The sequence below is a fragment of the Nycticebus coucang genome, chromosome 22 (genome assembly GCF_027406575.1).
Source record: "Nycticebus coucang isolate mNycCou1 chromosome 22, mNycCou1.pri, whole genome shotgun sequence".
Classification (NCBI taxonomy): domain Eukaryota; kingdom Metazoa; phylum Chordata; class Mammalia; order Primates; family Lorisidae; genus Nycticebus; species Nycticebus coucang.
Genome location: NC_069801.1, coordinates 35928203 through 35950427, shown reverse-complemented (window position 1 = coordinate 35950427; position 22225 = coordinate 35928203). Strand labels below are relative to the sequence as shown.

General features: G+C 45.8%; 2 protein-coding genes across 7 annotated transcripts in view; both read left to right on the top strand.

Annotated features, from left to right (window-relative positions):
• Positions 1–6298, top strand: part of FOXJ3 (forkhead box J3) — a 174665-nt gene extending 168367 nt beyond the window's left edge. For all 6 annotated transcript variants that reach the window (XM_053576413.1, XM_053576410.1, XM_053576412.1 and 3 more), the window contains 2 exons: positions 664–771; positions 3313–6298. In XM_053576413.1, the coding sequence (XP_053432388.1) occupies positions 664–771; positions 3313–3428 (224 nt within the window). In that variant the 3' untranslated portion in view covers positions 3429–6298. The remainder of the gene's footprint in view (positions 1–663; positions 772–3312) is intronic.
• A 5198-nt stretch (positions 6299–11496) lies between these two features.
• On the top strand, positions 11497–18600 carry GUCA2A (guanylate cyclase activator 2A). The gene is made up of 4 exons (XM_053577346.1): positions 11497–11537; positions 16603–16704; positions 17681–17888; positions 18355–18600. Exons 2-4 carry the CDS (start codon positions 16630–16632, stop codon positions 18417–18419), a joined length of 348 nt encoding a protein of 115 aa, XP_053433321.1. The 5' UTR covers positions 11497–11537; positions 16603–16629; the 3' UTR covers positions 18420–18600.
• The last annotated feature ends 3625 nt before the right edge of the window (positions 18601–22225 follow it).

Sequence of the window (22225 nt, the reverse complement as noted above, 5' to 3'; positions counted from 1 at the left end):
GTTACTTTAAGAACCTTCTGAAATATCATTTGGATGAGATCTGTGTTTCCCACCTCCTTACTCCAAAATAATACATTTTTAGTCACCTTTGCTCGGTATGGCTCTTTTACCTTGCACAAATCTCCCTCTAACTTTGTGCCTCCCAGGCACTTTGTTAATCATCAAGGGCACACATGGTTAGAACTGCTTTGAGGGTGAGAAAATCAGGGAGATGGAGAAGTAGGTAATGTAAAAAGAGCTCATGAGTTTGAAGATCTGGATTCTAGTCCTCACACTGTCAAACTAACGTATCTTTGGGCAAAAATGAGGATAATCCTGTCTTGCTTTCCATTTGAACTTCATGAGGGGGTCTGATGAAGTAATGGATATGAAAATACTTTTGAAGTTAGATACATGATGACAACAGTATACATGCTGTGAGCTTACACTTAGTGGCAGCACCAGAATTAGTACCACTGTGCTCACAGCCAGCCTGGTACTCTGTTCAAAAGGCCAGCACTGCCTTTTGGCAGAGTTTTAGCATCTGAAGGAGTAATTTTTCCTTCCTTCTTCCTCCTTACTTTCTTAATTTATTTTTAGATAACAATGCTGTTAAGATTGTAATGCCCAGTTTGTTTTACTTATGGTAACATATTTTCCCTCTCTGCCTTTAAATCTGATTAGGAAATTTGTACATAGATTCTAGGCAAAATCTCCCTCCTTCAGTGATGCCACCCCCTGGTTATCCTCATATCTCACAGGCCCTCAGCACTCCAGGAACAACGATGGCAGGTAACAAACATGTGAGCGGATATGTGGTGTGTGTATTATAGTTGGTATACAGAGTTGTTTTTTTATTTTTTTATTTTTTTGCAACTGTTAAGTAAAGTCCCTCTTGCAATCATGTCTTGCCCCCATAAAGTGTGACACACACCAAGGCCCCACCCCCCTCCCTCCGTCCGGTATACAGAGTTTAATATCGAAAAACTTTAGTTGTCTCAATAATGAATGAGGCTGCCAGGGGAAGGAGAGAACTAACTCCCTTTTAAGGAGGGCTGAGTGAGGTACAGAATCTGGACAGCCACTTGATACCAGTTCTGGTGGAGAGATTCAAGCATTAGTTGGTGTTTAGACTTTACGACTTAAAGTTCCTTTTAGCCCAAGATGCTATTATTCTAATTACTGTGCTGCCTTAAGAGGTCTTAGAGGGCATAGAGCTATCCTGGGTTTTAGGTATTTTTGAGGATGTTTGACTTTGATAGGATTTGTTCAAGAACCTACTTGTATTAGCTCCTGTAGGTTCTGTCCCATTCATTCCACTGGAGTTCCCCCAGCTATAGTTTCCAGGGAAGTACACTACAGAGGAGATAAGTTTCAGGAGTTACTGTGTCATAGACTTTTACCCCTGAGTTCCTAAAAATGTAAGAAAAGTTACATTTAGCCAGGGGAATAGGGCACATACTTGTGTTGAAAAGAGTCTTAGGGATCGCCTTAGGTGAGGAAATGGAGGCTCAGAAGGAGAGATACCTTGCTCAGGTCACCCACTTTGGTGAGTAGCCAAAGCAAGACTCAAGCCCCAGTCTCTGGATTTAGAGTCCCATTATTTGTCTTACATACCACACCACAATTTATTCAGGATATTTGAGGAAGAGACAAAAGGAATCAGGGGGGTGAGTTTTAAACTCTGAAAGAACTGTGCCAGACAGTAGTGAAATAGAAGTTGACAACCAAGTGACATGCCCATTGCTGAAAGGAAAGGAATATAACCAGTTGTGGGTGCTCACTAGTAATTTGTAGACAGCATAGTAAGTTGGTTAAGACTCTGGGGCCAGATGGCCAGTATTTGAATCCTGGTGTTTTGCCGTTTAAAAAGGCTGTATGATGTCGGGCAAGATATTAACCCCCCTACCTCAGCTTCCCTCTTTATAAAAGGGGGCTAGTAATACTACCTGACTCCCAGGGTTGTTAGGATTAAATGAGGTTTATATATCAAGCATATAAATTAGTACCCGACCCACAGTACAAAATGTTTAAGTTTTTGTTAATCAAAGAAATACCAGCATTTCTGTTATACTGGGATATACTGAAAACTTTAGTATTTTGTAAAATTCTACAATGAAATATTTCAGGGCATATGAGAAAAAATAGGATTAGCAGAAGACTACTTAAAATTTTGTGATTAGAGTACTAACAAAGCAATAATAATTCATGAAAAATTCCACAACATTTAAAAGGATAGGCTTAATTTCTAATAAAAAGAATGAATTCTACAAGTAAATATCAGTTTCTACTTAAAAAAAAAAAAAATGAAGCTGGTTTAGAAGGGGGTTTGTTATGATATGCATACATGGGCCCAGTGCATTGAAATTGTGGGGTAGAGGCCGGGCACATTGGCTCACACCTGAAATCCAAGAACTTTGGGAGGATAAGGTGATAGGATTGCTTGAACCCAGAACTGTGAGACCAGCCTGGTAACATAGTGAGACTCCATCTCTACTGCCTCTTACCCGCCCCCCCAAATAATAATAATACAAAAATTAGATAGGCGAGGTGGCTAGTCCTAAGAGAGGCTGAGGTGGGAGGATTCCTTGAGCCCAGGAGTTCAAAATTGTAGGAAAGTGTGAGCAGGCCATTGTACTTCAGCCTGAGCGTGAAAAAAAAAAAAGAAAGAAAGAAAAGAAAAAAAATGCAAAGGATGAGAAGAAAGGGAAGGAAAGAAGAATGGGAAGAAAAAGATACCAGGGAGCAGATGGCCAAACTGATGCAAGAAGATGCACATGGAGAGGGTGGGCATTGTTCACTCATGCTTCTCCATGGTTTACCATGTTACATGTGTTGATGTTTTCACTTGCTGTTACTTGGTAGCACAGAAATTAACTTTCTGGGGAGAATTCAGTGTGACCCAGTGTGACTTCATTGGTGTACTGCCATCATTCTCCTGTTTACCATTTTTGTGTGAGCCAGTTCATGTTACTGAAGCACGTATTGGAAGCAGAACAGACTATGAAAGAAATGGTTGTATCAGTACTTTTTTCATGCCTTCCTTACTGCAGCCTGATATGGAAGGGAAAGTGGGTTTTGAAATCAAGTGAACTGACTTGACTCTGCCCCCCACTAGCTGTATGACTTTGGGTAACTTGCTCATCCTCTTAAACCGTATCTCCCTTATCTATAAAATGAGGATCTTAAGAGGACTTACTGGAAGGCATAAGGTGGATTAATAAGATAATGTGTGCTGAGTATCCGACACATAGGAAGTGCTCAATAGGGGTTGGTTTATTCTTCCTTTCTGTTCTACCCAGGTCACTACTAACACTGTCTCCTTCCTTCTAGGCCATCATGGAACCATGAACCAGCAGCACATGATGCCTTCCCAAGCCTTCCAGATGCGCCGTTCCCTGCCTCCAGATGACATCCAGGATGACTTTGATTGGGATTCAATTGTGTAGGGCTTTTTTTGCAAGACACCAGACCCCAGTGTTTCCTTTCTGTGCAGTGAAGGAAAAGGTTTAAGAGAATCCAGTTGAGAAAACAAACTTGCTAATCACTTTACCAATGTTATCAAAATTTCTTTTGAAGACAATCAAAAAGATTTTAGCTGGATAACTTACTGCTTTTATCTGATCCAAACAAGTACTACATGTTTGTCTCCCTGCCAGCTGCCCTATGTAGCTCCTAACTGTTGTGTGATTTGGACGGCTTTTTGCATATTTGTGTCAGTTTGATGTTAACCACAAGTGCCAGACTGATTTTTCAGACAGAGCCTATTTTGCTGCAAGCAGTTTATAGACATATATGTGTAAATATATGTATAAAAATTATTGAAAGGCTTCAGTTTTTCTAATTGGATTATTATGTCTTGAAAAGAAAGTTATTGTCAGTTTTTATTCCTTGTTAGGCTATTTTCTGCAGGATGCTTTTAACTGAAGTAGGGAACTGAAAGGAAATAGATTTTTCCAAAGCCCAGTTTCTCTCATTTAATCTTTTTCAGAAATGTGAGTAATGAGTTCTACACTAGTAAGTCAAGGAACCCAGCTTTTGAAACTCTCCGAACAATCCAAAGGGGCAGTTTATTCCGGAGAAGCATAAAGAACTGACCAAATTTGTTTTGATGCTTGGGGGAGTATAGAGTATATGTTGTACCCTGTCAGTGTCTGTTTTTCTAAATCTGCATTATAACAGGTCTAAAATTTGTTTATGGATTAGAAGCTGGACATTGCTTGGGTCTTTAAACAAATCAGTGCTTCCATGTTCACATATGTATTTATTATTCAAAAGTGTTATTTTAATATTTATTGCTACCTTCTGTGAATGCTCAGCTCTGTTGGGTTCATTATGGGGAAATGTGTCTCAAAGCACAGAATTATTTTTCTTGGTAAGAGTTTACAGACAAGACAATCAGAGGGATACTGTGTCATTCTCTATCATCACTCCTTTTACCATATGAGTATGTTTCTCTATCTTAGCATTCCTATGGATTACTTATTATTTAAGTAATATTTTTATGGAATTTGAATCAGATTTCATTTGGGCAATAGAACAGCAGGGCAGTGTTGATGAAGCAAGTTCCTGCACTCATTCTTTTCATCTAGGTAGCACTGACAGGAAGATAGAGCCACACGTGGATTTTTTTGTTTCAGTCTCCGGTGCCCATATTATGTAGCCTGTTGTTTCTGTTCGCCTGTGTGTCTGTGTGTGCATGACGTTTGGTCACTTTCTTTGAAATGCAGCCCACCTCTTAGGGGTTTTTATTAGTAATTTTATTTCATATATCACAATTACTTTGCATGGATTGATTGTTTTAGTTTTATAATAAAACAAGAAATGATAAAACTTGAAGAAATGAGATGTTTTTTAATGAATAGGTTTTGAGTTGGTTTAGACAAAAAAAAAACCCTTTTAATTCTAATGGGGAAATATGTTCCATTAAATCAAAGAGTAATAACTGCTCACCAGCATTTCTGGTCTCTATCAGCCATGCTAAATCACTTTAATTAGCCTTAGTGATTCTATGGTTGAGTAATCTCTACTTGAACTAAACAAACATCTTTGTTTCTGTGTGTTTCTGCGTGTGTGCGCATGCATGCATGTGCATTTGTGAGAGATTGTGTGTGTCTGTGTGAAAGTGTGTATTTTTTTTAATGGAGTGTTGCCTTGAATGAATCACTGGGAAGCCAGCCATGGTTAAGGTCTGGTGAAGTTGGGGAGAAAGGAAGAGCTTTGTGTTTCTCTGTTGTTTGGATCCTGCTTGGCATGAAAAAGCTCAGTTCCAGCCCCTTGGTTCAACGAAAATCAGAGGATTCTGGAAAGGCAGCCAACTGGCCCCTCTTAGAAGGATCAGAGCAAGATGAGATGGCAGCCTGCAGAGTAAAGCTTGAAAAAAGGGGGGCAATTTTCAATAGTCTGCTCAAGTCACTGTTTTCTAGACACCAAAATAACTGTTTGAAACTGTTTAAATTGCTTGGGTAGCAATGCGCACTTTAAACAATTTGGGTATTGGAATGCAATCTCTTGTACTGAGTGATTTGGGTAGAGCCACTGATAATGATTTTACAAATTGTGTGAAGCTAATTTCCCATTTGGCAATCATTTACTGATTTGCAGTGATCAATATTTTTATGAGAATTTAAACTTACCAAGAATGACCCTGGAGGCATAGCTTTCATCAGACCCATCCTACTCTTCAGGTGGCTGAGGAGCCTCAGACAGGCCTTCTCTGTGGGCCCTGCCCTGACAGGGCTACCTGATAAAGTGCAGAGAGTCCCTCTAGTGGTCATTTCACTTGGTAGGTATTAATGTAGAGCAAGTTTTAAATTGATTGAAGACTTTTGGGGAAAACAATAATAAATGCATGTAATCAAATGGGGGCACTCTGTCCAGGAGAATAATCCGACTGGCATTTGTGGCAGTTTTTGAAATGTAAATGTATTCATGTGTTTCTTGTAAATACTTGTCTCAGATGTTCTTTGAAGTGGGAGGGAATCAATCCGGGGATAATTTCAAATGGAATAGAGTATTTTGATATTGTTCATTCAGAGGGTGATGTGTACATATCTATATTGTATATATGTGATGAAAATGCATTGGCTTTTTGTGTAAACACAACTTGCTCTCTGTACTGCTGTTGGACAGACAGTGTTTTAATGTTTCTACAGTTTTGCTATTGCACGATTTCATATTTTGCCTCTATGATGAACGGCACCCATTCTTTGTAACTGTTTAGTGCTGTAAAGAAATATTCCAAGTGTCATTAGGATTGTTGCTGCCAGAACTGATGTGCATGAATGGCACTTAAAATAAATATATTATGTTAACTCTATTTACAACAGCGATTGGTCTTTGTCACTTGCTGCAATTGAAGGAGTAGGACTGGAGCTGGTCCAGATGCAGACATCCCACCACCAGGACCCCAAAGCTGTTGAGGTCTTTGAGATTGTTTCCCATTGGATTGCTGCCTCACAGCTGTAATTGCTGTCATTTACTAAGCATCTTGATAGGTTTGAGAACTTGGGGAAGTTATCTAATTTGATTGTCATTCTCCTCATTTACAGTGCCTGTACAAAGTGGGTAATACCTTTACCATAAGATGCCAATTATGTAAACTGGAATATGTAAACATGTAGAATAGCACCTGGGACATAAAGCATACTGGTGATCAGTAGGTAACAGGTACCATGCTAAGTAGATACTGTGATCCTCATTTTACAAACATGGAAACAGCAGAGACACAGGTATATCAATTTGTCTATATCCCTTAGTTGGCGAGTGACAGCTGAGGTTTGAATTCTGGTCATTTGCTCCAAGTGTCATGTTGTTTTACTCCCCCTCTTAGTAAGTCTCTTACTTCCCCTACCTCTACTCATGCCCCCGGTCTTGTCCCCAGCACTGCCTTCCCAGAAAAGTATTTCCAAAAAATAAAAGTGGGCATTTTTTTTTTTTTAAAGGCAGACTCTCACTATGTCACCCTGGGTAGAGTGCCATGGCATCACAGCACACCAGCAACCTCTAACTCTTGGACTTAAGCGATTCTCTTGCCTCAGCCTCCTAAGTAGCTGGGACTACAGGTGCCCACCACAATGCTTGGCTATTTTTTTTGTTGCAGTTGTCATTGTTGTTTAGCTGGCCCAGGCTGTGTTTGAACCACCAGCCTCAGTGTATGTGGCCAGCGCCCTACCCACTGAGCTATGGGCACCAACTGGGCTTTTTTTTTTTTTTTTTAATTGCTGAGCACATATTCTGTGTAAAGCCCTCCTATGAGAAATCCAAAGATAAGGAGGCCACTGTTACTTCCATGAGGGAGCACAGACTTGCCCAGGACAGATAGCAGATCCCAGCCTAGTGAAACTGTCCAGAGAGGCTACCCAGAATGTATGCCCAGGCAAGGGAAGATTCTTGCAGTGCAGAGTCAGCTGTGCTGGGAATTGGGGAAATGGTTTAGGAAAACCTTGAAGTGCATATGGGCTATTAAGTTGAGTCTTCAAAGGGCCCTGGACAGACAAGGGAAGGTATTTCCACTGATACTACTTCTCTCCCACTTCATCTCCTCTCCCCCCCCCACCCCTCCTCACCAATGTAGTAGACGACTGGGATAATTCAGTCTTTCTAAAGACTGCTTTCTAAAAAGAGGAATTTTCCCAAATCCAGAGATAGTGATTATCCACCCAGTTTATGTGTGTCCGGTAGAGGGAAGGCTGTGCTTTACTCTCATCACAGGTAAGTTTTGGTCATTAACAGTGTCTTTGAAGGACTGTAGTAGGGGCGTAGTCAAATCTGGTCACCTTTTGATGTGTGAGTTGCTCCTCTGCTGATCAGATGAAAAAAAGTAAATGTCATTAAGATGCATGTATAATCATTAAGGAGTGTGTGGCTGCTGTTTATAAATGTGACCCTTATCTGTGGGTAAAGCCATACTGGAAAAACCATGTAAGCATCAGTTAGCATTCATTAAAGACTTGACTGCATCCAAATGCAGTCACAAAACTATCCTAAAAGCTTCAAGCTAGAAGGGATCTTAGAAATCATCTAATAGCACTCACACATTTTGTTGTTGATAACATTGAGACCCAGAGTGGGAAGCAATTTGTTCAAAAGTCACACAGCTAGTTTGAGAATTTGGGGAAGGGGAATGAAGAACATCATTTACCTGGCAGTTTAAAATTCTTACACACATTGTCTTATTTGATAAACACAATGACCTCATGATGTAGTACTGCTACTACTTCATTTTACAAAAGAAGAAACAGCTTCAGAGAGGTAAGGCACAGTGGAGTTGCATCCTAAATGCATTCAAAGCATGCAAATCCAATTATACACAGTTGGCTAAAAAGAGGAAGAATGAAAATTTTCAGTAATATTACAGTGCAGTATCTATCCACTTGTGATGGTCATGTGCCCCTGAGTGAGTGTGAGATGGAAGACTCGAATCTGAGATTATAACTAATACTGGCTCCCATGTACCTCTCTGCATGAACCTCTCCTCACTAAGTATGATTCCAGCAGATAAAGATATGCCTGTTTTGCACAAAATTGCCAAAAGGGTCAAGCAAGCTGCTTCATCTGACACTCAAAAGATGATAATCAAGAACTAGAAAAACTAGCCATGTTGGGCTTATTGAGACATGTTTTTCCACAAAGTGGTGCCTTCCCGGAGGATTTTCAGGTGATTCTGAACTTAACCTCCTTGTACTCCTCCCTTGATATATCTGACTAGTCAACATCTGCAAAAACACAAACTTGGTAATTGGTTACAACAGAATCAGAACTTAACCCCTGATCATTGCTGGCTTCAACCATCAACTCTCCTGCAGTGCCCCTAAGCAACACTGACCCCAGAAGTGGAGACTTGGACAGTTAGCTACCCTTCATCAAGTACTTGTTACTTCATATTACTTATGTGTGGTAAACAGTGTTACTGTCAATTTGCCCAAGGTCATGCAGCCTGGAAGTGGGAGAGGTTATAAGAGTAATAGCAGCAGTAGAGCTGGGATTCAAATATAGGCTGTCCTGCCCCAACATCTGCACTCATCGCCACACTATCAGTCTCGGGTCCTGAGCGGCCAGGCGGAACTAAATTAAGCAGAAGCTTCATAAACCATTTGACAGATTTTTATCACAGTGGTTAACATAGCCTTTCCGGCGTTATCTCAGTTACTGTGCCAAAACATTTACATTCTACATTGTATGATGCCCCATGATCATATCAATGTATACAGTTATGATTTAATTAAAAAAATAAATAAATTAAGCAGAAGCTGTGCTGCCATGAGGTGCAGTGAGCATCTGTGGCCACCAGAGGGTGGATCCGCCAGCTGTGTGTCTTCTCTCCTTGCCAGCTGATGCTCTGCTCCCTTTCTCTGTGATCCCCTGCTGGATGGTAGGGATCCCAGCAGACAGCCCTTAGAATCTGTTCCTCTCTCCTCCCATGACTGAGCTTGCTGGAGAAAGCCAAGGAGTCCCTCTAGTTCTCAGAAGCAAACACATTGGTGGGGCCCACTGCAGAGCTGCCTCTGAGCTTGCAGCCTCACTCCAGGCCTCTTGGTGCTTTACTGCTCCCCTACTCCGTTTGAGTGAGGACAGGATGCCCCACCATCGAATCCCAAATTCTGAGGCTCTGTTCCTTTTTCTTCTGTGGCCACCTGAGAACAGGCACTGGCATTGTTTCAGCAGGCGTGGAGAAGGCTGTGGTCCAGCCAGCCATACTCCGTGCTACTGGGCATCTACCCTTGTCCTCCCCAGCCCTGCCTCTGAGCCCAAGCAGGCCTTGTCTCTGTATGCTCATACACTGACTTCTTTGACCATCACAAATGTTATGATTATTGCCGCCATCTGCCATGTCCCTGCCCGGCACTTGATGGCCATTATCTGAGTTAGCACACCCAAACTGCCCTATGAGGCTGATGCCATTACCTTTTACTGCTGGACATTGCCATTCAGAGAAGGGAATTGATTTGCCCAAGGCCACAGCCTGTGATAGGTTGGCAGGAGGACAGGAGTCCACCTTAGTCACACCTATTCTTCCCATGAGGCTCTTCTACAACACTCCCTGTGTGCCCTTGACCTTCTTCAAGTCATACACCTGCTCTTCCCATGAGTCTGTTCCACAACACTCGCTGTGTGCCCTTGACTTTCCTCAAGTCATTCCACCCCACCCCAGAGCCAGGCCTGAGCTGACGTCACTGCGGATGAACACGCCCCTCTCACAATGCAGCCCCCAGAGATCAGAGAGGCAACTCCCCATCCCAGAAAATGGCAATAAAGATGTCTGAGGACACTTCTTACCCTTCCCACGCCCGAGTGACGTCCATAGGCAGAGGCCTTCCTGGCACAGTGCCCTGGTTCTGTGTGAACAGGTCTGTGTGCATAAGCTTGTGTGACTGTGTGTGTGAGAGACTGCATGTGAGCACAAGACTTTGTGCTTGTGTGATTGACCGTGTGGCTGGGTATGTGACTTTTCACCTGTGTGGTTGTGACTAGGCTTTTGTGTATCTGTGTCAGCTCATAATCTGCAGACAATAGACAAGGAGCTGGTTCTTCACTCAAATCTGGGAACTTAGTAGCCACCTCTGCCGCAAGGGCCCATGTCCTGGGAGACATTTGCCTGGTTGAGCTGGGGGTCACAGGTACTGTCAAGGTTAGACCCTGCAAGACTGATACAGATGAGGTCTTTTGTTTTCTCATGTCCCTGCCTTACCATTGTCACCTTCTCCCTACCCTATCCCTCTGAGCTGGGCCCCAGATCTATACCTTCTTCTGCCCCTGACAGCCCTGCCCTGCCCAGTGCAAGGCTCCCTTGCCACACCAGAAGCTGCTCTATGGTTGGGCAGTTCCCTGCAGACCCCAAAGGCTGGCAAAGTATTTGAAGCAATGGGAAGAATGCAGACTTTGGAGTAAAAGGACTTAGAATTGTGTTTTGGCAAGACAGCACCCTCTCTGAGCCTCAGTTTGTTCATCTGTGAAATGAGGTTGACATTAACACCTTACCTCAAAGTGTTAATGAGACCATCAGTGTGAAGATAGATGGAAAGCAGCCAGCATAGGCCCTGGCACATACTGGGTCACAAGGAGTGCCTGTCTTCCATCCACTGCCTAGTTGCCAAAACCAGCTGATTCCCCTGCCACACTATCCTCCTGATCCACCCTTTGCACTCCTGGAGCATTGCCAGGGTGGATGCACCCTTCTCTCCTGGCTTAGTGCAGCCGCCACTTTAAGCAGTCCACTATTGACATCAACACCTGGTGCTCTTTCTGAGTCATGGCTGTATTGTGATCTCCCCTGCTCTAAAGCTCCCAGGGCTCCCATGGTCACCAGGCTAAAGGCAAAACTACTTAACCCAGAATTTAAAGCCGCCTTCTCTGGGCTGCTTACCCACAGCCTTCTCAACACTCTGCTTCCCCCCACCCACCCACCCTTCCCCTCTGTGCTTCCTGCCACCTTGCCTCAGCCTTGCAGTTCCTGTCCCCAAGGGGCCAGATCTTCTCATTGGTTAAGGCCCATTTCACATGCCATGTCATCTGGCAAACACTCTCTGACCTGGCTGTAGGAGAACCAGAGACTCCAGGTTTGTCCGTCCTTCAGCTCCTAGCATGCTCTCTGCAGAGCCCCAGAGAGTTTGTTGCTGCCTCCTGCCCTTCATCTAGCGTGTGGCCTCTGGGGGTGGTGGTGGGGTCCTCTCTGTGGACAGGGAAGGTTGTGGTAGGTTGCCTTGGCGGTCAATGCCCACAGCAGGTGGGGGTCTGGAGGAGGAGGAGGTGGCAGCTGCTGTCCCATTGGGTAGGGAGCAGGTGGTGAATGGAGCCAGGCCATGGGATGTGAGATGACACTGCTAAGCAAACAGCCAGACACACCCTTTGTCCACTCCCCAGCTGTACCCCTGGAGCATCAAGGGAAAGCGCTGGCCCACCTGGGTCCTGGGGGAGGGAGGGATCCCTCCACCTAAGCCTGGACTTGGGCTTAAGCTGGCAGACTTCAAATCCCAACTTGGCCATCCACTTTCTCTGTGACATTGAGCATTCTCTTTCTGGGAGCCTCAGTTTCCTCCTCTCTAAGATGGGCTTCACTGACCTACCTTACAGGGCCTGACTCAGCAGCCACTCCTTTTTTCTTCCCTTTCCCTAAATGGAGTAAAAGGGTGGGAGCTTGGGATCAGCAGAACAGTGTAGGAGCTATGGAATGGACTGAAAAGAAGTTTAGGCTTTTCTTAGGCATTTGAGAAAACTAGATTGTGTTCTGGCATTAGTAGCTTTGGGATTAAAGCTGTCCCCAAGTTTACCTGGCAATGATTATGAAATACTGTGCCTTCCTCTAGGCTGAGGTAGCTTCACATTTGTGTTCACACTTATGCTCTCTGTTGGCTGGGTGCCCTTGTGCAGTGCACAACACATACAACCATACATGGCAACCCTGTATGCACCTTTGGGCAAGTTGTGGTTCCTTTACCTCTCTCATCTTGGTTTACCCATCTATAAAATGAAGTTATGCAGCTATTTCTTACATATTCCCAGAGCTGTTAAGAAGTTTGCATACATTGTAATGTCTGCCTCAGGAAGTTCTGGATTCTCATAGAAACCCTCCAAGATACACTTACAAGCAGGATAGGAAGGCTGTGAACTGTGAGCCACATCTTTTCAAGGTTACACAGGACAGTATTAAAGTCTTCAGGCCTTCCTACGAAGGTCAGACTAGACCTCCAGGCCTTCAGCGAAGTGGAGCCAGGCCTGGGAGGACTAAACTCCGGGAGACCCAACTTTGATGCACACACTAGAACTACAATGAAGTCACCTAACAGAAGAGTTAAGCAACCTGTTGGCCTAAAGGGGCAGCATAACTGTCCTCACAGAGACCAGAGGGCTACCCAACAGCAGGGCAGAGCCAGCAGTGGGGTGAGGATGGCCAGGCTTTTAGGAGAAAGTTAGGTTTCCACACTCATAAAGTGTTTAGCCCAGAGCCCGTGTAGAGTGAGACTTGCTGCTGTTAATGTGTTGACTATGACATACACTACAACCTTCTTTTTTGAGACAGAGTCCTATTTTGTCACCCTTGATAGAGTGCTGTGGCATCACAGCTCACAGTAACCTCCAACTCTTGGGCTTAAGTGATTCTCTTGCCTCGGCTTCCCGAGTAGCTGGGACTACAGGCACCTGCCACAACACCAGCTATTTTTTGTTGCAGTTGCCACTGATGGCTGGGGTGGGGTTCAAACCTACCACCCTGGGTATATTGGGCTGGCGCCCTACCCACTAAGCCACAGGCACTGCCCCCACACTACAACCTTCTTAATCCGTCACCAACTTAGCGGCTCCACTAAGAGACAGATCTTGTGAGCACTGGGGCCTCAGCAATGGGGAATAACAGTCCCTGTTTTAAGCAGCACTCAGAGCAGTGGGCAAGACAGACAGCAGAGTCAGTTTTATGATCATAAAGCTATAGGGACTGGTGGGGCACACAGGAGTGGAAATGGTCCTAACCCAGGCTTGCTGGGGTGGGTGTTGATCAGAAAATTTTTCTAGAAAATCCAAATTTTGCCATGTAGCCGTTATTGTCTTCACTTTCCAGATGCAGAAGCTGAGGCTCAGAGAGATCATGCAGCTTTTTGATGATGGAGCTGGATCCAAACACAGGGTCCATAGCCTGAGCTCCGTAGCCTGCAGAACCCCAGGCTTGGGCCACTACTTCCTGGTCTGCTTTCTAGATGGAGGGCTCAGCAGAGGCTGCTGATGGGTTTCCAGGCATCAGACAGGTAGTCAAGCTGGGGTGGCTGGAAAGATGCAGACAGCAAGAGTTTGTCAAAGGAGGTGGTCCTGGGGAATGGAAACCCAAACAGTTTCAGATGGGAATAATGAGGGGTTGGGGGGCTGGGACCAAGGCCTGAGCACTCAAGGTGTGGGCCTGGGGCCAGGAACCTTGAAGTCCTGGTAGGATCTCAAGATCCAGCTTCCAGAAGCTTCAGTGCAGGCTTCTGAGGTCCCAGGTACTCTAGAGAAGATAGAGGGAACCTGAACCCACAGCTGGGTCCCAGCTGGGGTAGGGGTAGAACAAAGGAAGGGGTGTTGGTTTCTGTTTCCCAGGGTAGATGTCAGAGGTGGGGTTGGGTAGGGCAGGACCCAAAGGGCAACACCTAAGGGCCACTTCCTTCTTCCCACTGCCTGGAGGGACATCACTCCGAAACTCCCCACCTCTGCCTTACCAGGCAGGCCCTGGCCGGGAGCTATGGGAGGAAGTGGCATTGGGGACCAAAACCCACCTTTACCCTTCACCCTTAATCCTTCCACACCTTAGAAGTGGGAAAGACTGAAAAACCATAGAGTCAGAAAAAGGGCTCCTTCAGCCTAGCAGCCCCACCAAACCCCAACCTTAATGCTAAATCAAATCCCAACCCAGCTTTAGCCTCATACTTAAACCCAGACCCACCCCCATCATAAACCCAACCCCAACCACACCTCCAGTTTTAGCTGCAAACCAACTGCAGTTCTAATCCTGCCAGGGAAGCCTTCCCTTAGCCCAGACCAGCCTCCTGTCCCTCTTGCACCCCCATGTACAAGCCCACCCTAGGCACTCACCCCTCCCCAACCTTGCTCCACTCCATTTCTGACCTGAATCCAGACCCCAACTTGAAGCCTCACTGAGCCCTACCACTACCTGTTACATCAGCCTTGTCCTGGTCTTAGCCCAGCTCCAGTCCTGCCAGACCATGCAGAGCTCCTGAGCGTCTCCATCTGGAGTGTCACAACCTGCAAGCCTTAACTGTCCTTCTAATCTCCCTTTAGGGCCCCACTCCACCTGATCACTGCTCCTTTCCTGAGCACCCCTGTCCATGCAGCCTCTCCAGCCCCTTCCTGTCCTAGCATTCCCCAGCCATTTCCAGCCTGCACAAGCCAGCAGGGCCACCATGTGGCAGGATGAGCTGCATGCAGACCTCAGAGGACACACACACACCTCTGTGTATACACACACCTCAGTATGCACAGAAACACGAACTTCAGTGCACACATAAAACTCACACCCCTTAGCATACATGCACACCTTAGTGTACACAGATATACACACCTCACTGTACATACACACCACTCAGTATACACACAAACACACATACATCAATACACATACGCTCCTCAGTGTGCACACACACGTCAGCGTATATATACAGGCCTCGGCACACACACACCCTCAGTGTGCACACACACCTTAGGGTATATATGCAGGCCTCGGCACACACACATGCACACACTCTCAGTGTGCACACACACACATGCACACATCTTGGTGTACTCAAAACACACATCTTAGAGTAAATACACACACCTTCACAGACACTCACACACACATACCCCAGAGAGGGGAGGAAAGTCCCGCTTTTCTCTGAGTGTTCCCCGCCCCTCTCCGCAGGTGCTCCCTGCAGCTCCTCAGTGTTGACTCTCCCTACCCAGGGATCCCATCCCACCCCAACTCCCCGCCCCTGAGCTGTCCTGGCATCCAGCCAGGTTTGCAGAGTAGAAAGCGAAGGTTCCAGGGCTCCCTTTTCTCTGACGTAGTGGGGAGCCCCACTCACAACAGCTCAATGAACACACCTGGCCCAGAGAGGCACAGGCACACATCACATAATCCCACCCAACAAGGGACTGTATCTTCAGAGCCAGGGGGCCCCAAGGGTGGGGGAGTTCATTCTAGGTCAAAGGACAGGCAGGACAGTGGAGCCAGTACAAGATGAGGACATGCTGTGGGTCAGACAGGCAGGGGTTCATCAGGGGACCAGGTGTAGCTGCTAATAATAATAACCGAATGGCTTTCTACCGCGCGCCTTCTGTGTGCCAGGCACTCAGATGAGGATTTTAAGAACCTTGCTTAATCCTAAAAACAATAATACTTACCCCATGAGGTGGGTATTGTTGATTCCCCACAGAAAACAAAAGGGACCAGGACATTCAGAGAAGGGAAAACATGTTCAAGTTCACAATACATGACAAGGGAGCAGTAGGTGGGATTTAAATTCAGTTCATAGTAGCCAAGCCTGGCACCTGCCCGTCTGCGCTTCAGCTCTGCCTTTGGAATCACTTCATCCCTCTCTACTCCTCTGGTCTGAATTATATTCCAGGCCTGTCTCACTTCTTAGTTGTCCTGAATGCCCCTTCCCTGGGAAAATTTCCACCCATTCTCCAGGTTTAGCACTAGCATGACCCCCCCCTTAAGGAAACCCTCCTGAACTGCCCTGCCCAGGGTGTGTGAGGTGGCCCCTCAAGGCTCCCCTGCCCCAGTGCAGCCCTGTCACACACCCTCACCCTAGCCATCTTGGATATGCAGACCTTCCCCTTGAGAGAGGCCACAGGTCTGGGTCTGGGGCTCCCTTAAGGGCAGGGTCTGCATATCCACCCCAGCACAAATGGGTCCAGGAAAGTCATTAGCAAATGCACATGGCTGGTGAATGAATGAAGGACCCAGTCCAGCTGTGGGTCAAAGGGGGTTCCCAGAGAGTGGCTGAACCCTGCCAGGCTCTTATCTCCCAGGGCTGCCTTCAGCCTTATCTGATGAGAGCTAACAGGTGAGCAGATGAGACTGACAAGGGCTCCTGGGTTACTCAGTAACCCTGCCCTCTTTAAAAGTCTCACTGTTTCCCCCTGGCATCCAACCAGCCACCCTCTCTCCTTGACACCACTACCATGAACACCTTCCTGCTGTCTGCATTCTGCCTCCTGGGAGCCTGGGCTTCCATGGCAGAGGGGGTCATTGTGCAGGTGAGTCCCTCCCTCAGCCCATCCAGCTCGCTGCCTCCAGCACCCAGGGCCTATCCCCTGAAAGAGCACCCCTACTTTGGGGCTTGAGTGGGGGGCCTTCTGAGGCTTGTCCTTCATCAGGGACCCCTTTCTCAGTCCTAACACATATGCCTTTTTTAACTCTTCAAATTTGGAGGAAAAAGAATGCTAGGTAGAGAGAAGAGACCCATTTGGGGTCTCTTCCTTTGGGGTCTTCCAAGGCAAGGGGTTTCCTTGCCTTGGGAAAAGCCAATTTACTGAGGGCCTCTCAGGTGCAGGCTCCTCCTCTAGTACTTTGCTGCTGCCCCATCATCACCCTGGGAGGATGGAATTATTGGTTTCATTTCCATAGGAGGCAAACTGAGCCTCAGGGAGGTTCTGTAACAGGCCATGGGTACACAGCTTGGAAGGAGCTACGTTCAAATCCAGCCCTTACTCCCATGTTCTGTGTTCAGCCAGAGCACCATCTGGCTCCCAGGAATCATATGGACAGGCTGGCACCCAGCAGGGGCCTGCTGTCTAGCAGAGCCATGCCCCTGGCGGCCCTTTATTGCTTCTCAAACAAAAACTAGGTCAGGGTGGAGGGGGCCCAGTAATCAGCCAGAACTACCCTGAGGTGGGGAAGACAACCTTGGTGTGGCCAGGTGGAGCTGTGATGCCTGGGTGCTGGTGCCTGCACCTCACCCTAAAAACAGCACACTGGCTCCTACTTGTGAGGCACCTGTTGTATCCCTGGGGATTTCTTCATTCCTCATACCACATGCAGAGCCTGTGGCTTCCAAAGCACCCAGGGTCACAGAGCAAAACCAGGATTGGAGGCTCGAGCTCTGCCCCTACAGTGCCCCACAGTGGAGTTTCTGTTCCCGTATGCCACAAAGGTGCTTTTGAGGGCCGCCTGAAGGGGCACAGCCGGGAAGCAGGTGGCACCTGGCCCATGTGCTCTGGCTGTCCCTTTCAGGATGGAGATTTCTCCTTTCCTTTGGAGTCAGTGAAGAAACTCAAAGACCTCCGGGAGCTCCAGGAGCCCAGAGCTGGGAAACTCAGGAAGCTTGAACCCACGCCTGGTGAATCTGTGGTCCCCGAAGTGTGTAACAACCCGATGTTTCCGGAAGAACTCAAACCTCTGTGCAAGGAGCCAAACGCTGAGGAGATACTTCAGAGATTGGGTAAGCAGCCTCCTCTCTGATTGGCGGGGCTCAGGGAATTCTCTGATTGGTGGCTCTTGAGGAATAGTGTGCTCTCATTGGTAGGAGTCTGAGGAGGGATTTGTCTCTGATTGGTGAGACTAGGGACCTTGGCTCTGATTGGTGGATCTGTTATGCACTCCAAATAATTTTAAGTTGTAACAGGTGAGGCTTTAGGAAAGTTTTCATTCTGACAGGTGGGTGGTAGCACTGTGCCTGGTCCATCTGGTCTTAGCTGTATCTCCTTTCTGGGTAGGATCTCAGGTCACTGGCTTGAGCTATCCACGTGCCCTGGTTTGGGGTGAAAAGCCCTGTGGGTCAGAGAGGACGCACCTGTAGGGATTCTCCTGGGGGCTGGGTGGCAGATGTCCAAGCTTTGGCTAAAAGGAGGCAAGGGGGTCTGAGAGAGGAGAAACTGGCTCTCACAAGGCTCATCTTTCTTGTCCAGAGGGCATCGCTGAGGACCCGAGCACATGTGAGATCTGTGCCTACGCTGCCTGTGCCGGATGCTAGGATGACTTGCTTGCTGCCTTCTTCCCCACCCCACCTCAGGGAAGCGCCTTCTCCTGCTGGGGGGCGGGGGCTTCCCACTATACTCCCAGTCCCAGCTCAACCCTACCCTGGCCCAGAATGGAGGAGTGAGGAAAGGACAGCCGGGGGAGGGGCTGGGTGACCGGAGGCCCGATCCTTAACATTGTTCTTTGCCTGATCCACTGCAACCCTCCAATAAATCAGGTTTTGGAGTACTTTTGGTGTTGCATTCCTTTTTTCCTTCATCCATCAGTCTGCCCTGGGAAGCTTGGGGTTTATTGTGGTAAGTTAAAAGACCTCTATCTCCCTGCTAAGCTACCTACATCCCCTGAGGCTGCCACTGCATACAGATATGGAGGGAACCTGAGCCTCCAGACCATCAGTGGGGATTGGCATTGCTTTTCTTTCACATCTTTTGAGGTCACCAAAGTCACTAAGTCGCAGGGGAGCACAGGAGCCTTCTGAGCTGGACTACCAACACAGACACTCCACTGGGAGACTAGTGCCAAGTTCCTGGGTATTCGAGGTGCCTCAGGATCTGGTTCCCACTGACTAATCACGCCAGCATGGCCTCCTGCCACCCCCATGACTCCATCCCAAACCACCTCTGGCCATATTCTCTGCATTGCTTCTCTTCCCACACTCCTGGCCAGGCAAACTCCCACTCAGGCTTTGCTCTGTGGCTTCTTCTCAAACATCTTCCTGATCTCCCCAGAAGACTAGGACAGGGAACACAGGTGGCACAGAACAATAGGAACAGAATCAGGGGTACAGATCAATAAAAATAAAAGCTATGGTTGGGCTGTAGTAGTACCCATTGTAGATACACCTCGCTTGCTCCAGTTTGGGGGAAAGTCCTGCAGGAGGTGCTGGAGGGCAATAGTGTCTTCAAATGACTCTGACTTCATTATACCACCATTACCATAAATTAGCATTGAAGCTCCTCCCCCATGGATTTTGGAAGCCATGGCACCGATAAGTCTGAATAAATAAAGTTAAAAACTCCCCTACCCAACAGATGAAGGAGATAACATTTTTGTTAACCAGGGGGACAGCAACACAAGGATGAGGAAGTCAGAAGAAAGAAAAATACAGATCTAAGAGACCCCAAGGCCACTGCTTGCTGTGATGTGTGCCCACTTCTACCGCTCTTTTGGACTGTACTGTCACTTGCTAATCTTTCTTGACATCTCCTTCCATGTCTGGAGGTGTATTTGCTTAATAAACTTTCACGTTGCTTTGCTGCTTTGGGGTTTGTTTTCAATTCTTTGTGCCCAAGCACAGAACAGAGGATGATGGGTAACATTACCACTCTGTCCTTCGTGTTCTCAGGGCGGTAATGGGTAACATTACCACTCTGTCCTTCGTGATCACCCTTATCACTTGCACAGCCTTGGCCACCCTACTATTGTTATAGCTTCTATGCCTGCGGAAGCCTCTCTGACCCCCAGAGCTGGCAAGGTCTAGCCACGTGGATGATTGCATAAGCATATAACACAGGGCTAAGCAAAAGCAGGGGATACATGGTCTTAGCTATGGGTTCCAGACCCAGGTCTTCCAAGTAGTGTATAATATTAGGAAAGTCAGCTTCCCTATCTGTGCCTCAGACTCCTTGTCAGTAACCTGGGATAAGAATACTTCCTGCCTCCCAGGCTTGACACAATGAACATCAGAGAATTCAGTAAATGATAAAACAAACCAGAGAAAAGGGGACTAGGGTCAGGCTTAGACAGGGTTGAGGAGGTAAGGCATGGAAGTAATGCCAGTTGGCAAAGGTAGAGGTAAGGAGGAAAGAAAGAGGAGGGAGCCAGGGTCTTTCTTGGGGGGAGGGTGTGTGTATTGAATGGGAGCAGGGGGTGCACCACAGAAGGATTCAGGGAGGATTTCTCAGGGCTTTTGAATATAGAGGGTAAGGCCTCTTGTGGCTGAGATCTGGGAAGGCTATGTAAAAGGGGAAGAGGGGTACGTTTTCAATAGCTCTTGGGATTTGCATTGGGATGGATAGAATTTCAAAACCATTGTGTAAGTAGGGAGGAAGAGGGTATTCCAGAAGGTAGAGATGCTATAGGCACACACGGAGGGACTGGAATGGTTTAGTCAAGATAGTGTGAAGCCTGGGAAACAGACAAGACTGAGTTTGAGCCTGACTGTTATTCACCAACTGTGTGCACCTCTGAGACCTGGTTCTCTTATCTGAAGGTGGGGACAACAGATCCAGCATCCCAGAGTTGCTAGGGGATTTGATAAATGTGAGGTGGAGTAGAATCATTTTACTAACTCTGGAACAGGTGTGGTGGCTCGTACCTATAATCCTAGGACTTAGGAAGATGGCTTGAGCTCAGGAGTTTGAGACCATCCCAAGCAAGAGTGAGACTCCACCTAAAACCAAAAATGTCCTAACTCAGGAGCCAGATTCTTTATGCCCTAATCCTGGCTCTGCCTTTTATAGCTGTGTGACTTTTGGCAGTAAGAAAGAAAGGTCTGTTCTTTCCTCAGTTTCCTTGTCTGTAAAATGGGAACGACAAGAATCCCTACATTATAGAATTGAGTGAAGAGTAAATGAGGTAATAGTGGAAAAATTCTTAAAAGTCCACTGGTCTTGAATGACCAGTGTATCAAGTAAGATATTAAAAAGGGAAACTGAAAAATATCTTGAGATAAATGAATGAGGAAATGCAACACACCAAAGCTTATGAGTTGCACCAAAAACAATTCAAAGAGAGAAATTTATAGCAATAAACACCCACATCAAAAAAGAAGGAAAGAAAAAATAATAAAAAAGAAAGACCTCAAATAAACAATCTAATCTTACACTTAAAGGAACTAGAGAAAAGAAAGAAAAACCAAGCCTAAAGTTAGTAGAATGAAGGGAAAAATAAAGATGAAAGCAGAAATAAATGAACTAGAGACTAGAAAAACAAGAAAAAAGATCAATGAAATTCAGTTGGCTTTTTGAAAAGATAAACAAAATTGATAATTAGCTAGACTAGAAAAAAAGAGAGAAGACTCAAATTGAAAACTTTCCTTCTGAGATCAGAAACAAGACAATGGTGGCTGCTCTTGCCACTTTTATTCAACATAGTTAGGAAGTCCTAAACAGAGCGGTTAGGCAAGAAAAAGAAATAAAGGCATTTAGCTCAGAAGGAAGAGATTAAATACTCTCTGTAAATGTCATGCTCTTACATATTAAAAACCTAAAGATTCCACTAAAACATCATTAGAACTAATAAACAAATTCCGTAAAGTTGCAGCATATAAAATCAACATATAAAAATTGGTAGCTTTTCTATATACGAACAATAAACTAGAATGAAAATGAAATCAAGGAAATAATACAAGAGCAACAAAAATAAAAACAACTTAATTAAAATGAATTTAATCAATGATGTGAAAGAACTATACACTGAAAAACATAAAACTTGATGAAAAAAATTGAATTAAGACACAAATAAATGGAAAGATATCCCATGCTTATGGATTGGAAGAATTAATATCATTAAAATGTTCATACTACCCAAAGTAATCCACAGATTTTTAATGCAATCCCTATTAAAATTCCAATGACATTTTTAATAGAAATAGAAAAAAATCCTAAAATTCATATGGAACCCCAAAAGGCATCAAATAAGCCAAAACAATCTTGAGCAAAAAAGATTAAAGCTGGAGCTATCACAGTACCTGATCTCAAAACTTACTACAAAGCTGTGGTAATCAAAGCAGCATGGTACTGAAGTGAAGACCAATGGAATCAAATAGAGGGAGAACAAATTCAGTAAAGCCACAGCATA

Excerpts from the sequence above, each read along its gene's own strand:
- GUCA2A (XM_053577346.1), top strand. The coding sequence starts at position 16,630 with ATGAACACCTTCCTGCTGTCTGCATTCTGCCTCCTGGGAGCCTGGGCT. Across the intron at positions 16,705-17,680 it reads CAGAGGGGGTCATTGTGCAG|GATGGAGATTTCTCCTTTCC; the intron begins GTGAGTCCCTCC and ends TGTCCCTTTCAG. Across the intron at positions 17,889-18,354 it reads GGAGATACTTCAGAGATTGG|AGGGCATCGCTGAGGACCCG; the intron begins GTAAGCAGCCTC and ends TTTCTTGTCCAG.